Source organism: Accipiter gentilis, chromosome 12 (genome assembly GCF_929443795.1).
Source record: "Accipiter gentilis chromosome 12, bAccGen1.1, whole genome shotgun sequence".
Taxonomy (NCBI): domain Eukaryota; kingdom Metazoa; phylum Chordata; class Aves; order Accipitriformes; family Accipitridae; genus Astur; species Astur gentilis.
Window position 1 is genome coordinate 30,559,791 of NC_064891.1, and position 17,524 is coordinate 30,577,314.

The 17,524-nt window shown below is 43.6% G+C and overlaps 1 protein-coding gene across 1 annotated transcript in view; it reads right to left on the minus strand.

Moving 5' to 3' along the window:
- The window catches only part of LOC126044691 (transmembrane protease serine 11E-like), a 44,642-nt gene extending 27,705 nt beyond the window's left edge, over positions 1 to 16,937 (minus strand). The window contains exons 1-3 of the mRNA XM_049814760.1: positions 16,774 to 16,937; positions 8,840 to 8,961; positions 7,985 to 8,103 (exon numbers count right to left, since the gene is read on the minus strand). Coding sequence (XP_049670717.1) covers positions 7,985 to 8,103; positions 8,840 to 8,961; positions 16,774 to 16,937 — 405 coding nt within the window. The remainder of the gene's footprint in view (positions 1 to 7,984; positions 8,104 to 8,839; positions 8,962 to 16,773) is intronic.
- Positions 16,938 to 17,524: the final 587 nt, after the last annotated feature.

The window sequence follows — 17,524 nt, forward strand, 5'->3', positions numbered from 1 at the left end:
AGCTGGAATTAAGGTCACCTAAGTATCCCCATTCCTACTCCCTGCTTTCAATTGTCCATAATTACCTTCCTAAAACTTTCACACTGCCATTGAAATTTTGTCCACTTAGGAAGGAGATTTTCCAACTTTTGGAGAGAAAATCAACTTTGGAGAGAACACCATCTGGGCCAATATCCAGAGAAGGGCTTTTGCGTGTTTTTTTCCCAAAAAGTATGCTTTTCCCAGGAAAATTACTCTGCGCCCTCTGTTTTTTTTAACCAACACTTAGAGTTAAGGAGCTGAAATACCGAAGTGAATAGCTCTTAGGAAAATAATAGTTTTATGAAATCTAAGGAAGATCAATGGTGACATATTCAGGTTACAAGTGCCCAAATACCATCAACCCTGCAAGTTCAGTACTGAATTTGGATTCTCGCTTTTGACACCATGTTCTAAACAACCACTCTCTTGACCGGCCAGATTTTTATCTCGGTGACACCAGTTCACATCTTCAATCACTTCATTGATTTAATTACCTGTAAACAATGCAGTAATTCTGGATTGCGGGTCTATAATTAAGATAAGATTCTACCCTTAATCACACACACTATTGATAAGTGCCCTTTATTCCATTTTGAACTCCCTTTTCCTGCTCAGGTTCACATCCATTTTCCTTGTGCACATTTTATAGCTTTTCTTGCCACACACTGGATCTGAATTAGAGTTACTTGTTGGGGGGGACGACGGACGGGGGACGGGTAGGGGGTGTCTTCTTATGATTTACCTGGCTTTGTACATGCTTATTAGACCTTCTGCCTTGATGAACCAAGAAAAAAAAATGAGAAAAAAAAAAATCAGCCTGTATGCTTATTACTTGAGAAAATTACATTGTATTAATAAGTCAAAGAATCAATGAAGTTGAAGGATCATTGAATTTAAGTTAGAAAAAGTTGGATATTGGGCGCATTGTTGATAACTAACCATTTCATCCTGGAAATTCCTGCTGTTTAGGTAGAGCGTGCTGACAGTTTGAGATCTTACAGGTGAGGAAAAACACTAAGCTACAGATTTATGCACTACACTGCATCAACTCATGCTAGCATTAAAAAGTACTTTGTACTTTTCCCTCAATATTTTTCTAGTTCCCTGTGCTACGGTAACCTGCGGAAACAGGAAAACCAGGAAACAAAAGTTAAAGCAAGAAAGCATCTCAGTTTTTAAATCAATGCCATTTATTCATAGGCCAGTGGTCTTTTTCTTCTTTTGATTTCAATAGGAATTTCTGAAAAAAGCATCACAGATGAGATGCAAGTGCTTTCTGTGAGTTATTTCCTCTCTCGTTGTACAGCATTTCACCTATATCTTTAAGGCCACACCTGTACACATACACACGGACAGTCAAGTATGCTGTCAACCTCTAATTCTAGAGCTAAACAAACAAGTCGCCACACTGTCATCTTGGCCACTGTTAACATTGCCATGTTTCCCAGTTGGCTGAATTACTGTAGAAAGATGCTTTCTGCTCTGTTTTTAGCCCCAGTCACCCATAGAGGGCACCCTTATTGTATCATGGTAGTCCAAGGACAGTATTTCCTATTTGCAAGAATCATTCGCTTAAAATAAAGCTTTTAAAGCAGAAGTCGTCAAATGCCCTAGATTTATTTTAGCATTTTTTTTCTCCAAATGCTCCTTAATCTTAAAGATCTTTTTTACATAGATAAAAGATTTTTTTTGTCCATTTTACAACATTATGTTGCAGAACAAGAAAAAAGGGAAAGTATTATATAAAAAGCCTTTAAAAAGATTCATTTTAAAAGCTTCATTTTTTCTGGCTTTTGTACTATAGATGCACTTTTAAATAAAATTACCTTCAGTGAAGAACAAGAAAAACTTTCAATAAAAGTTCCTTTCTTTTCACCTTATATCAGTAATAAGCAAGTACTTGAGGGAGACCATACAGAGCCTAGGACTGCTTGGGTTTAAATAAGGACTCAGTGTTTAAATTTTGGGATCCATATCTGAAAACACTAGCAAATCTCTTTTGAAACTTACTACAACCAAACCTTACTCAGTTTGGTCCGGGTGCTGCAAGACTTGGAAAAGTCCTTGGAAAGATTTGGCTGCTGCAGCTACCATAATTTATCTTTCTGTGATCTGTCCAATTTACCTTCAATTTTCTTTTGTTTCAGGGGCTGAGAGGTGAAAAGAAGTGTTTGTGGGGTGCGGAGCGAACAGCACACATACAGCAAATGAAGCTCCATTTGTAAATACTTGCACTTTTCAACTTGCTGTAAAAAAGAGAGTCATGTTGGACTCCCTTAAACTTCAGCACACTCCCTTTTCTTGGGGCATGTTCAGTTATCACCTCTAAATTGGTCCTGACAGTCTGGTCTCCCAGAGCAAATAGTCTTTAGGAGTGTTACAAAAATCTGCTGCCTTGGAGATCTGCTCCTACTGAATTAAACTCCTGACCCATGGACCGTAAGGCACTGACGGAGCAAGCCACACGCTTCTGAGCTTTACCTCAACACTGGCGTGGGAGATGTGACAAACACACCTTGTGTACAGATTCAGCCAGCTTTGCAGATAGCTCTTGGCTCTGAAGTAATTTGTATTTCACCTCCCTCTCCCTTCCAAATACACACAGGCACACTTCTGCTCCTCAGGAAGACTTGAGTCACGTCTGACCCTAAAAAGGCCACGTGTCATAAAACAGCAGTCTCATCTACTGCTGCTGGTCGTCTTTTCAGCTAGGCTTCCTTTGAGTTCTGCTCAGATGGAAACTTTAGCCAGTACTTCAGTACTTTGGCCCTGCAGGTGTGACAGTAAGCTATTCACAACTCAAAGGATACAAGGTACTTCCTAATACCAGGATGGCTGCAAACTTATTCACTGGGTATAAAGTAGCGTGTCTGCCAGTTACAAGCATTCTGTTGAAGGCTAACCCATCCACCAAACAAGGTTATCAGGTGTTAAAGTTCTGCTTTCCACGGAAGCATAAGTGTCTACATGGGAATTAAGAGAGAACAAACACAAAGCAACTCAAGTACCCCGATGAGAGTGAATAAAACCTGAGTGTGCCAAAGGAACTTAGTGGGTCCTTTCCTGATTATCCACCCATAGGCACTTGAAAAATTCTTTCCTATCTCTGGGGACCTCTTCTCAGGTGCTGAAGTGGCTTTATGGATTTGGCCTTTCAACTCTCTCCAACTCTGTCTGCAGAGAGGAGACATCAGTGCCTGGGGGCTGGGAAACCGGGGTGCTTTGGTTGTAATTGAATTGCGCTGGAGCAGCTGAGAATCTGCACCACTGAGGATGCAGAGGACAAAGTGAGCTCCCATTGCACCCCACCGGTGTCCTTTGTGGTGGTGGCCCAGGAGGTTTCTAAGCAGAGGCGTTGGATTCAGCTAACAAGCCCCACTTGTGAGCCACAACGTGGCAGGGATGGTGCAGAGCTGCAGAGAACTACTGGGTACCAAATGCTGCACTTGACAGTCCTTGGGATCCTCACTCACCTTAGCGGCACAAAGAAGGCGGGGGGAGGAGATGCACGGGACCTGCCTGCCCCTCTGCTTCTCTCTCCTGTGTTAACAACCTCTAAAATCATCGTCTGCCAGGGGAGAAAACTGCCTCCTTCCTTACCAGCTCCAGTACAGGGACTCATCAGTTGAGTCCTTAAACCAGCCAAGAACAGGCACAGTTATCAGAACTATTCTGCAGCACTTTCCTGTGGTATCACAAGTGTCTCTGCCATACCCAATAGAGACGCTATTTCTAAATTAAACCCACACTAATTCAGTTCTATCAGGCAGGACAAACTTCAACAGCTGTATTCATTAAAAACTTTCCCCAATGTCTGCGCTTAAGGCACAGAAGATTCTCTTATCACTTGAATTCACGGAAGCAAGATGTCTGTTTCTGAGCGAGATGTCCTGACGCACAACACTGCGTCCTGAGGCAAGAATCACTTGATGAAATTCCATTACTTCAGTAGAAATATTGGGATAGGCAGTAGTTTCCCCGGCGAATTACCCAGGTATCCTCTTAATACAATCCCCGACCACTCTGCCCAGATCCAGTTCTGTGTTGGCTTCAGTCGGTGGAAGGATAGGGGAAGAGCCCAGGTGCCTTGCGGATGATGAGACGACAGGGCAAATCCATGCCAGTCCATTCCGTAGCTCGAGGCACTCACGGAGAGGAAACAAACACCTCGCCTCTCCCCCAGCCACCCAATTAGCCAAGGAGGGAGCCATGCTACACTCATACCTGAGAAGCATCCATCCACCCAAACCACAGCCTGGCTTACCATCACAGGGGAGCAGGAAGGAGTAGGGGATAATAGACAGGGCATAGCCCCAGAAGCAGGGGAGGGTACGGTGTCTAATGCAAGAGTCCACAAAGACACATGGACTAGGACGGGGAGAAGCAGCCTGACAGCAGGGCTGGGAACAGCTCTGGCCAGAGGAGAAGGAGACGGGGAGATACTAGTGTAAGGAGAAAGGTGGCACCGGTTGTCCTTGAAGAGGGGAAAGTCCACAACATCTAGCAGAAAGTATCAGAAAGTTATTGTAGTGGTAAAAAGAACAGACAGGTACATTTGCAAGTCACTGGTGGACAGGGTAAAGGCTGGTGTCCGTTTCTATTTAGCAACCAGCCATGTACTGAAGGGGTAACCTGCTGTGGCTGCTTGGTATCCACTGCTCTCTCACAACTAGACACTTGGCCAGCCTTCACCCGAGACAATTCTCATTAAGATGGGCTTGATGAGGCACTCATTTCGAGCTCTTCTGAGTGCACACCTCCTTACCCTGGGGTCAAAGACGACTTTCCACACTGGACACAAAGCCCCTCCACCCTCCTCCCTGCACACAGAGCAGGCAACTGGGATCATCCCATCACCCAGGTCTATCATGAGCTGGCTGTTTCAGCTCCCTCCACACTTTGGGGTGCCAGAAGGGCTGAAGAAGCAAAGCTCAGAGCAGGGCCTTGGAAATCTCCCCTGGGATGCTGTTAGTAAGAGGGCAGTTAGGGCCCCCAAGGCATTCTTGGGAAATCCAAAAGAATTAATACATTTTGTGAGAGAAGGAAAAAAAAAAAAAAAATCCAAGTCTGGTGCAGGAGTTGGAGAAAACCAGTGGGTAAAAGTTGTGGATATCAGCCAAGCATTAAGTGAACCCACGATAAAATAGAGGCTCCTTGCGGAAGGAGCCATGAAGGCTGTGACTGTGCCCTTTTTATCCAGTGCAAGAGGGAATGGTCTGGCGCGGTGCATTTTAGCTTGCCAAGGGAAGGACAACTGGTCCAGCTAGAAAAATGAGGAGGCTCTGGTGAGCTCAAAGATCTCTTTCCGCAGTGGCATTCAGTCCGGTCTGCTTTTTCAAGAGAACACAAAGGGAACCCTCACAGCCACTTGCAGGAAGCCAGGCAAGGAGCAAAGACATTTCATCATCTGTTCCTCAGTCCCCCCAGCTCCACCCCACAAGACATTTTCCAGACTTTCCAGTCAGCCCTGAGATGTTGACTAGTGCACCAGCTTCATCAGCTCTCTGGCATGATCTCGTTGCATTCCCTCCCACTTTCAATGAGATAAGAGAGTCAGGAATGTCGTTCACACAATGGGTGTTACTACTGAACTCTCGAAACAAAAGAAAACATCAGAACGTTTGCTGCCAGTCCCAAGAAAGGCTTGGGATGACTTCCCTATGGAAGGAAAAACATTTTTTCTGGTGAAATATCAGCTCTCAGAAGAGCTCCTTTCAGGGTTGTTCTGGGGCCAAACAAAGGAAGCTTCATCAGGGAGGGATCAGAGAAGGGAGCACTTGGCAGGGAGTTGCACTAACTCAGGTAATTTGAATGCTTCTGATTATCAGAGATGATTCACTTCTGTTCACTTTGCACCAAGTATTGTGAAAGGCATTGCATTTATCTGCATTGACTCACTGTTACACAACTTGAGGGTAAGGTATCCTTACTACTATGAGGATGGGGAGGATTGGACACCCAAAACCTTGACACCAGCTGGAGAAAGAGTGCAAAGGATTTTGGTAAACCCAGACAAATCAGAAAATGTGATAAAAAACTCAAGTCTATCCTCTGTTAAAGAGGTGGCATGAAAACCATGAATATAGAAGTGTGGATGTTCTGAGCTGCCAAGAAGTCAAGAGGATATTTCTGACTTTGGAAAGATTGCTCTGATTTTTATCACCACAAGCTGAGTTTTGCTTGTAGAGAATCGGACTTACAAGGAACTTACTGTTATTCATTAGTGTATGGAGTCAATTTAAATAAGCTTATGGACAATTCTCAATCTCATACAACCTTGTGAGACGGAAGACCTGGAGCTAAAGACATAAAACCGTACCATTTATATCAGCTGACCTAAAATTACAGCAAAGAACTCACCAAATTTGAGAGACGGAGGTAGAAGTTAATGGCTGAATTAAAGACAGCTCTTAAGAAAAGTCACAGGAATGAAGGAAAGGCAACACAGTTCTCTGTATGTTTATGGTGTTACTTATCAGTTACAATTAACGTGCTCTGAAATAATGGTCTCACTGCTCAACCAGCACTGGTATTTACTGTCACTACTGTCAGAAGTGCTCAACACCCATAGAAGAGACAGGATTTCTAAAGCACTGGCTTCCATTCAAGCATCTAAATTAATAGCCACGTTCAGAGGAAATCTGAGTGCATTGGACTCTGTTTGAAAGAACTTCTTCGCTAAAATAAGTATTTCTTTGCCGAAGGAGCCACATTTTTAAAAAAATGAAGAGGGAATGGACTGAGAGAAAGGGATGCAACTTTACTCAATGAAGAGTTAATCCTCAGACTTCTCCCCAGCCCTTGCCTTCCTCCTGCCTCTGCAATACACAATGTCTTCTTGGTCAGGGAGAATGTTCCCTCTCCAAGGTCCTATATCACAAGGTTAAAAGCCTGCAATTATTAGGTAATAGTTGTGAAGTGGCAGCACCTAAGTAAATGCAGCTTATGTAAGAATCTATACATACAGACATACACCAGGAGCAGATCTTGGGAAATACAGTACAGTCCCTGGTAGGCAAAGAGGGCAGAAAGGAAACAAATACAGAAAAGAGGACAACCTGACTAAGATCTCCGAGGCTCTCGGCAGTAGAGCTGGGAAGAGACGTTAGCACTGCTGAATCCCTATATAGCACCCTGCTTCTCCAGAACAATGTTCACCACAGCTCACATTTTGCTGTGGACAAGTGGCATGGCCCTAAATTAAATAATAGTGGGGACCACAGCATTGATTGTCCTATTAACTGAGTATCTGTGCAAGGTTGCTAAACAGGAGGTAAGAGATACACATCGGACTCTGATGAATGAAACACAAAAAGATACAAGCACAATCACATGCTTATTGCTGTAAAGAGCTGAACTCTGTAATTATCATCTGTGGGCAAGTGTCTCAAAGAGAAAACAAGAAAGGAAATTGCAATGTGTCTATTTATTTCCATAGCTACTGTATGACTGAGAGCCACTCAGCAGCCTCTGCTATTTGTAGGAGGGTTTCCCAACAAAACGTACCAAATGCACAGGAAAAGGGCTTGTGTATTTTTTTCTCAACACACAGCAACAGCCTGACAGGTAGCGTTCTCCATCCCTCTCCATCCCTTTACACCCAAGGAGAGGGCGTAAAAGCATGCTTCCCTTAGAGACACTGGGGCATAAATCACAAAGCCAGGCTTAGGGCAGGGAAAGAGAAAACACACATAGATGATTAGGGATACAGGAGGAAGCTGAGATTATTGTCAATCCACTTCAGGGACAAAGAGAGGTGACATGCTGGAACAAGCAGACTGGCAAGTGCCTGGTCTGCCAGGTATGATCATGACTTTCACGCTACCCATTTCCCAGGTCTGCTAACCAGGGGGGCTCAGGGTACACCAGACACCTGTGGTCTAAGAGTGTGCTGTTCATATTAATGACTCCTGTATCGTCACACAGTCCTTAATGACAGAAAGTCACAATGGTCCAAACTTACCAGTCTCTCCACCCTCTCGCTCAGGTCTCTAAACCTTCCTGAGGACTGTCTGGACAATTCGTTATTGTAACGGATGTTGGTGATTTTTATGTTGCCACTGTAATAGAACAGCTTCTGATCTGTAGGGGAAAGAAGAGGAACAGGCAACACTCAAAGCACCAAGGCAAATGAACTTTAGAGAAACACCTGGGGCTGACTGATACGCAGACATCTAGGGAGTGGATGAGCCTTCAACTGTATCCAACCCATTCAAATACAGCTTCCAAAAGCTAGGAGCCCAGGAGCAAGAACTCAGTTGAGTCGGGTGATCTAAGCCAAGTAGCGCACGAAAAGCCCAGTTGTCCCAAAAGTTGCATTTGGCGGCCAGCCAACAGCCCCCTGGGCTCACGCGGGATCGCAATCCTGCTGGTCAGCTACGTCCCTTCCCGGCCTGTACGCCAACAAAACGCCAAGCCCTGGCCGGCAGCTGCTGGTGATGAGGGCAAGGGAACAGAGGAACACCACGGGTAGGCACAAGTGGAAGGTTCTGTTTGTCACTCGCGTAAGGGAGACCAGAAGGCTTGCGTGTTGACCTCATCACAGAGTAGATCGTGAGGAAGATGTGTAAGGAGTGAAAGCAAGCAAAAGCCAACAGAAACCACAGCCCTAAACCACCCCGCACAGCAGGAAATGTTCCTATGAGATCTGGAATGATGCTAAATGAGGAAGGAAAAGGAGCTCTAGAGAAGCCGGTGGGTTTTCCCCAAATGAGCTTTAGACAGACTAATCAAAGGAAACTCCCAGCGTTGTGTGGCACAACAAGGACAAAGGAAATGCACTAAACATAGGAACGGTGATATGTTACATAAAACTTACCATATGCCAGAAAATAAACTAGGAGACCAATGGTGATAGCTGCTGCCACTGCTGTTCCAATAACAATTAGAGCAATTTTCCAGGGCTCAAGATGTCTTATTTTGACGACTGGCTGGTGAATTCTGGGGGAAAATAAGAACAAGGGGAGAATATTAAGAAGAGATCCTTTTCTATTTATATCTCCCCCCCTCCACAAAATGAAGCTCAAGTTTTCTCCCTCAACATCAGCTGATTCTTCCCAGCAGTATTAATTGACTTCTCACCCAACACCCTTGAAAATGAAACCATGACTCAAGACTATTTTGAAATAGATGTTGGGATATGCTAGAAGTCACGGAACACAGACAGGGTTTGAGGGTTTGCTTTTTTTTTTTTTTCTTATATGGGCCAAATTAAATAGGAGTCCCACTAAGTACTTTCTTATGTGATCCCTGGCCGGAAATTTGCAAGAATAAAACTTCATTTTCAGCTAGGTGAACTTTCATACAGCAATGCAGGCAGCTTTCAATTGCTTAAACAAATCAGTTACTACAGACACACTGGCACCTCTGCTCCCAAAACTGCTTTGTGCAATAAAATTGGCAAAAAAGCGTCCCATGCTTTATATAGTACATATCTATACATTACCCAAGCTGCTCAGTCCATTTCAGCCTGCGAAGCAGGGCTGGACAAAAAAGATAAAGAGATTTCAGGGGGCCAGCCTCTGCTTCCTACTTTACTCAGACTAAATCTAAAAGGCAAGCACTGCTTTAAGCAGTATTTGCTGAAGTGATGGAGTGACAGGGAAGGGCAAGGACATGTGAGCAGACCAGGGAACATAGGTGGGAAGCCTTGCCAGATACTTCTCTCTGCCACGCTCATAATTACACAGGTGCTAATCCAAATTAACTCAAGGCAAGTCAACAGTCAGTAGGTCAGTAGTATAGTTAGGCAAAAAACTGCCTGAAAAAGGTTACTTACAGCAAATTCTGCCTTTGCCTGTAAACTCAAAGATATCTGAAGATCCTTAAAGCCATTTCCTATTATGTTGTCAGCCATTACAAAATACAGAACGGGAAGCCATAGTTTCTGGCAAGGAATCCTTCGCTCTAGAGCCAGCTACCTCACTCATGCAAACACGTACACCTCCAGGTTAAGGTACAGCCTCCCCCAGGAAAGCAGGCTGCAGGGATCCTCCCCTGAAGGTACGAGGCATCTCAGCAAGTTCCCACATTCATAACAAAGTACACGTAGCTCACTGCCGGAACACATCCCTCATGAGCTATAAGTTTAAATACAAGAAAATAAGCTGAAAATAATTGCAAGCGACCACTGCAGCTGCTTGAGAGAACAAGCACACTGTGCACTGTATATAAATATCAGAGCAGGTTCTGATATTTCATTTTAATTTCATTGTAAAGCCTTAAGATTACAGCCTTATTACTTCTGCTTGGAAAACAACTGTCTTGGGCTAAATATCGTGACATTTGATTGGGTGAAAATGGGAATACTCAATTGTCACTCATATCTGTTCTGACTTGTCTTGGATCCCCTAGCTAGCATTTCCTTCACTCCTGCCATCCTCTAAAATGGCTATTAATTAATCTATCATCTCATCTGGCTTGCTTCAAAATACATCTGTGAATCCACAGCAGGAAAAAAAAAAAAAAAGAAATTAAACAGTCCTATTAAGAGTTTGGAGATGAGCAGCTCCAAAGTTATTTCTGAAACTACTGTATGGAAGTTGCCTTAAAACTTTAACCGGAGAAATTAAAATATGCAGGTATAAATACTCAGGGTTCTACCTCATTAAGAAGAAATATTTCTAAATAGTAGCTCGTAGCTGAAACCATAAAGTCAGTGGTGAGTTCAGCTTTAATTTGTCATGTGGGTTTGTTGGGGTTTTTTTTCCCACCCCTCCAGCTAGTAGTCCTTTGCATGGCTTATATGCTTTGCAAAACTGAGACTAAGTTTCAAGAAAAACCCACAAAACAAACAAAACCCCACATTTAACTTGACACAACCTACTCACATTCATTCTTGTGGATACTCTCATTTGAAAAGCAGTTGTTTTGATTAAGCTGCACGGAAAGAAAAACACTCAGAAGGTCTTTCAGCTATAATGATCCTGGCATTGCCCCAAACCAAAATGCTGGGTTTGAGAAGCCCATTTGAAAGGCTGAATGCCACCTCTACACCGCAGTCGGTGAAGGTGAAGAAATTACTGCCTCTCATATCAGTGAAAGAGCGGTTTCAGACCAGAAGTAACATGGCTGCGACACAGTTAAATATCAAGTACTATATAATTTGAAACTTTTTCAGTGTTCTTTTCTACATAGTATAACATTTTTTTAAACTCTTATTCTTTATTTCTTCCCTTTCAAGTTCCATTTTACCACTTAGCAAACAGAAACCCAGTCCACAACAGTTAACTCGCACATGTAATTTCACTCACACACGTGACTTTCACTTAATTCATGAAACCTGTTTGAGACCATCGTTTCAAAGAGGCGCGGAGGGGACTCACCGTCAGCTTCTAAACTGAATTTCCTCAGATGAGAAGCTGTTTGATAAATACATCTTAGAAAGTCACTTAAGGAGGGGAGGGGTGCTTCAGAATTTGGGATGTCTTCTTTTTTCTTCCTTTTTTTCTCAATATACTTTCCCCTTTCCTTTTAAATAACAAGACAAAATGACTATTAAGGTTTACTTTCCACTCCTAATTTGTTTTGGTTTTGTTTTTTTAAAAAACCCTAGTTTTAAAAACAACAGGTATTTTTGAGTCAAATGTCCTTGGTTAGGCTGTAGCATCTGGATGCTTCCCCATTTGAATAGAAGTGCAGACTGAGCACACCAGGAGGATTTCAAATCCAAGTTTTCAAAGGTATCTGTGAGACAAAGCCACAAATATTGCTGGGCTAATATTTTTTCATTCCCATTAACTTTGAGCTTTATTGCTGCTTTGCTCTGTTTCCTGAGGTTCATTCCTCAAAGATGAATTATTTCATCTGACAACATGTCCCATTGTGTAAAGCTGGACAGCACTTAGAGGGATTCAATACACACAAGAGAAGTTAACTACCCCAGAACTGAAACAGCTTCGATGCACATGAAGACCCATCAGAGCTTGAATACTCTGCAGAGAGCTGATAAAGGTTCAACGCTGGGAATTTATTTTCTCGGATCAGGAGTCAAGCAGTCCCCGCTGACTCCTTCGGAACTATCTGCTCAACAGAGAGGGAACAAGGACCGTAACCTAGAAATGCTCAGCAGGATTAAAAACACTCCAGCTGAGAAGGTCACTGAAATCCTCCAGAGCAGAATCGGAGATTTGAAGCCTGAACCAAATACCAGCTGGAAGCCTCCCACCGCCCTCAGTGGGCTTTCTGTCAGGGTCCCTTCTGCCTGCAGCCTACGTGGTCCCCCCTCTACCCCAGAGACTCTGCTCTTTCCTAGAGACCATGCCCGTGCAGTAATCTTAAATACACTGCAATCAGGGACTGGATTTTGTCTCTTGGCAAAAGACTGCCAAATCCCAGATTAAGATTTGTCCGATTAGGAAGAGGAGTGAAATATTTGCTGACAAAGAGAAACAAGAAAAACTGATATAAAATTGCCCACACTGACATAACGATTTTACTTGGTTGTCCTCTCTTTGTTTCCTAATAATTCCTAACACTGTCTTGGCTTTTTCAACTGGCATTCAGCTGGCATTTTCCTAGAAATACCGGCTGAGACCTTTCCTGAGTCGTAGTAGGTGAAGCCCTGCATTCTGTACTTGTGTTCTGACCCATCATGAGCACAAAGAGGCCCCCCAGGAACCTTTTCCTCAACAAGGAGCTCACGCCAATAAACACAGAGCCAGAGGGATGCCTCCCCTTACGTATTTTACAAGGCAGACGTAAGAAGGACGCAGCTAATAATGTCTGTTGACTTTTAGTAACAGAGGAGTTTCGGGGGGTGGGGGGGAAGTCAGTCTCAAGGAAAAATTAAAAACCTTACCTAATATCCTAACTTCTTTTTTTTAAGGGTGCCTTTCAATAAACATATCATAAACTTTGCATTGAATAACTCTTGCATGCACTTGCCTCACTGCAGCCCGAAACTGCTGGTTTACAAAGGAAGTAAGAGTGTCTTTTACCTACTGGAATTTAGATTCACTTCTTGCAAAGAAGCAGAATTAAAACTGCCTTCTACGAGTCAAACCACCTGCTTCAGAGGAAAAATCTCAAAGGTCTTCCTCACCAGGGCAGAAAGCACGCTCTGACACCTGTGGGAACCTCTCCATTACCTGCAGTGAGCTTCATATTAGAGGCAGTGTCTAGCTAAGTCAGCATGCAGCATGGAAAAGAACACAGGCTCTGCTTTGGCATGCACGCACTGAAAGTGTCTGCTCAAGAAAGGTGCTGACAGGACAGCCTAACAGCCAAACCCAAAACAGTCACCTAGAGATGATCTCTTGTGGGCTATTAAATGTCCTTTGGGTTCAGTCCTATAAGAGAGGCATGCTTAGACAGACAAATTTTCTCCGCAATTTTAGAATACGTGCGGTACTTCTCTCTTACTAAGGTGCTTTCAGAAAAAAAAAAAATTATAAAACCACTGTATTGGCCTTAGCGATAATTGTAATATATAAATATACTCATAATAGGACAGTGATGGTGTTTTAAAGTTTGCTGCGATAAATCTCTTCACTGGTATGTGAAATGTCACTGTAGAACAACTATACTTACATCGCTCCTGAAGAGTTCTGCACGTCTGAAAGAACAGACCAGCCCTTCTGCCTTTGTGATAGTTTGTGTGCATCTGTGACAGCTTATATCCACTGAGAATCAGACCCAAAGTACCCAGCCTTTCCTGCAGTTTGGAAGCTTACATTTCTGACTCAATAACAAGTTTTTCCGTATTTTATACTTTATATATAATAAACAATTGCTAGGCTGGGTAGATAAACAACAGGATGCTGTCATCTAGCAAAATATATTTTCACTGAACAGAGATGGACAAATTTCTTCATGGGAGAAATGCTGCTGAAATTAGAGAAGGTTCCTTAGACAAGAGGTTCCAGCTGAGACTCTGAAAGTCCAGGCACTTCTCCAGTGGCAGGGAAACTGGACAATTCCCATGTTCAGTTCGATATGAAATGTCCCCCTGTTATCACCTAATCTGTGCACAGTCCACATGAAGTTTTCAGATTGTCTCGTATCAGAAGCATGTCAAATTAAGCCGTCCCATGCTTTGTGTTAGCTCGACTTCATTCAGAATTAAGATCTCTGTGTAACCAGAAATACAGACAAGGGAAGGAGTATGTGATGGAAGCAGAATGACTTGATTTTAAAAGCTTATGCTGACCCAAAATGCCCAATCATAAAACTGTCTGTGAAAAATAAATAAAGTGGGGCACATCTAATAAAAACAGCAGAGGCCAGAAAAGCTGCTGGGTTTACACTGGGGCTTGATCAGTCAATGAGGATTACTAGATTTTAAAGCTCAGGAAAAGATCCTTTCTCATTCTGGTTTTCCTGTCTAAAATAGTCAGAAAATGAGTGAAAGTGTCAGGGAAACACAAATTCCATATGAGGCAAATCAGGTGCGGTGTGTATCAGAATCAAAAGTATTTCACTGGGGTTTCCCAGAATCAGGATCTACTCTGGGGCAAACCCGGCAGAATAGGTTTCTGTTTGGAACCACGCAGGAACCACATCTGCCTCCTGCAATAATCAAGGTTAACTCCCACTAATGCCAATGGGACATGAGTGTTCCTGCTACACCTCAGCAGTCTATAATTTACGCTCATTTTGCCCACCTACTGCATGACAAATTGGTGCAAGTGGCACTGCATTTCCACCTACATATTCACTTTTAGACTATCATACACAACACCAGCTACTCCGTACCTCACCCTGCCAGGGCACAAGATCTCCAGGAGGCAGTTGCAGGTAGGACACTGGATCTGCTTCCCAGACTGCAGGGCACAGCACAGCAGAGGGACGAGACCAGCAAGGCTGTCTACTCCACCCAGTTTTCCTTAGCAGCTTCGCTTCCTGAAGGATTTTATGGAGCACACATTCCGACTTAGCTTGAAATGGTGTGAAAAGAGGCATCTTGGAACTGGATAAAGCTAATACCGAAGCACCCCTCTTATAAGAGACAGCACGATGAGCTCGACAAGCAAGGCTTACAGCTCCACGCTCACATCTACATCCCTGCCCAGTGAAGAGCTCTGGACATTTAACAGGCTTTGATTAAGACCAAGCAGTCTCTATCCCTTCCCAAACGTGTATATATTTAATTATCCAGCACAGATTTCCCCTAATGCACTTTAGATTTTATAATAATCTAAGCAACTCTTTAAACAGCTAAATCATTTCCTAACTAGGAGGCAACCAAACTGGACTCAGATGTTGTTTAACTACCCTCTAGCACACTGTTATTAAAATTATTTACACCACTGTCGATATCAACAAGACACGGCAACTAGGTTTACATCGAACTAGAAAAAGGAATGGCTTTTCAATTCTGCTAGGTAGAGAACCCTCACTTAGTTTTTCCCTCTTTACGTAACACGCACAAACTCGTATTCACAGCTGATGGGGATTTCTCCCTCCCCTGACAGTTAGAGCAGCATAGCTTTTAAGGTACGGGTATTAAACAGGGCAGAGGATCTTTGGGTATTGAGCAGGGTAATGCTAAGGAGCACAGAACCAAAAGCTGAAGTCAGTCTTCTCCTGGCAAAAGTCAACACTGTATTGACTAAAATAGTAAGTTTTATGTTTCTATTTCAGTGTGTCCAGAAATTATTAAAAAACCCCTAATTTTTAAAAATACTGAGGATGGAAAATATAAGTAGTATCTTGCAATCAAAGCAATGCCAGAGAGGAGACTAATATTGTAGTCTTCAGCAATCACACACAAAAATTCAGCCATCCAGCCAAATCATTAGGGTGTTAAAAAAAAAATAATCAGATTCTTTTGGCTGTTTTATCTGAGGTCATACTTTTAAACTTCATCAGTCGCTGAGGCAACAGCAAAAAGCAAACTCAAGGGAGACTGAGCATCTCCTATTGCCACATGAATCAGGAGCCAGAGCATTAAACAGAAGCAACAAATTCCAGGAGGCTCACTGCACCTTTATGACCAGATCCCTGCTCTGACCCAAGGGAGCATAGTAGAGTGTTGCAGCTGGGAGACTTATATTTGTAAAAATACTCTGAACTTTCCAGCACTGTCTTAAAAACACCTTGTCGTTAAGCCCTAGAAATCACGACCTCTTCCTTAAAAGTACTAGGGTCAAAACTGGAATGATGAACACCTACAGCATTCTTCTTATGTAGTTGTGCTGCCATCCCTGATTTAACTGGAACCTTTTGTAGGGTTTGGGGGAAATTATATTGCAACTAGACCTGACCAAAAGCCATGGTTTCCAAAAATCGTGTTATTAACATTTGATTATTACACAAAAGAGCTTCCTGGATTCTGCGTTGCTGCAATAAAAGCCTGCTGGGGACAGGATAAGACAATCACAGGGAGGAGAGGTAAATGCCAACCTAAGCCATCACATCATGTTTCTAAATAGAAAGCAAACCTTTGTGCTCCTGGCCATGCTAAGGAAGGATCTCCCTCTGCATTTCTCACTCCAGCCATATGTTACTCTTTTCATCCAGACCACAACCTCCAAACCCTCCCTTTCAGCCGGCAACTTGCTGTTTCGCTTTCCCTCTGTCCGTCGCCCCTTTTCAGGCTGCACATTTCGGACAGATCCATGATGCACCCTAGGTCTATAAGGATGAAAGGGGCAGAGACAGAGCAGTGAGGTCCAAGATCAGGCAAGAGAACAAACAGATTTCTTTTCTGGACCTATGGAAGTCCTCGAAGTCCTAAAGCTGTCCCATAGGCAGTACCCTTTCCCACCATTTCTCCAAATCAGACTTGCCGAGTTAAAACATGGCACCTACTTTTGAAGATCCCATGGTAGGTCCCGGTAGGTCTGGTAGCCTTTCTGACCGCCAACCAAGGCTTGACTAAAGTCTGGACTGTGTAGCGAATGCTGCTGGAAAGCGCAGGAGTCACATTGATTGGTGTGACGGGAAGGGAAAGGTGTTGAATGAAGATCCTTCATTGAGGCACTGCTGGCGCAACACCCAGCACCCTGTGGGTTATTGCAAAATGAGGGAGCGAACTTCAGAATAAAAACAAACAGAGGTAAGCATGGAGTTGATAAGGAGACTGTAACCTTCGGATCAGCTCCGCATCAAAGAGTTCCCCAGGCAGAGATGGACAGAGCAGATAAACCGGCCGAGGCAAGAAGACTTGTTCTTCACCACAGCAGAACAGGAAGGTGCGTGAGATTTCCCTTTTCCAGCACTCCCTTTCTGTCCAACTTGTATCCCTACAGCAGGCCCTCTCCCGAGCGGCAGCACCTTCTACCATACGCTCACTGTAAAACCCACATGGAAGAGGCACCACGCTGGCCGCGACACTAAGTCACTTGCCTCCTGAGGTAGCCAACACACAAAGGCCGAACGCAAAAACAAATACAGACATAAACGGCTTGGTCAGCCAAGCCTGATCTCCCTCGGTGCTCACTCCTCCACAGCTGTCCTGGACTCCCTTGGCACCAGGGACATGACAACTATAAGTATCCAGCCTCTTAATTACATGTTAGTCATTTAATGGTTGGCATAACCCCGCCTGTGGAAAATGCTT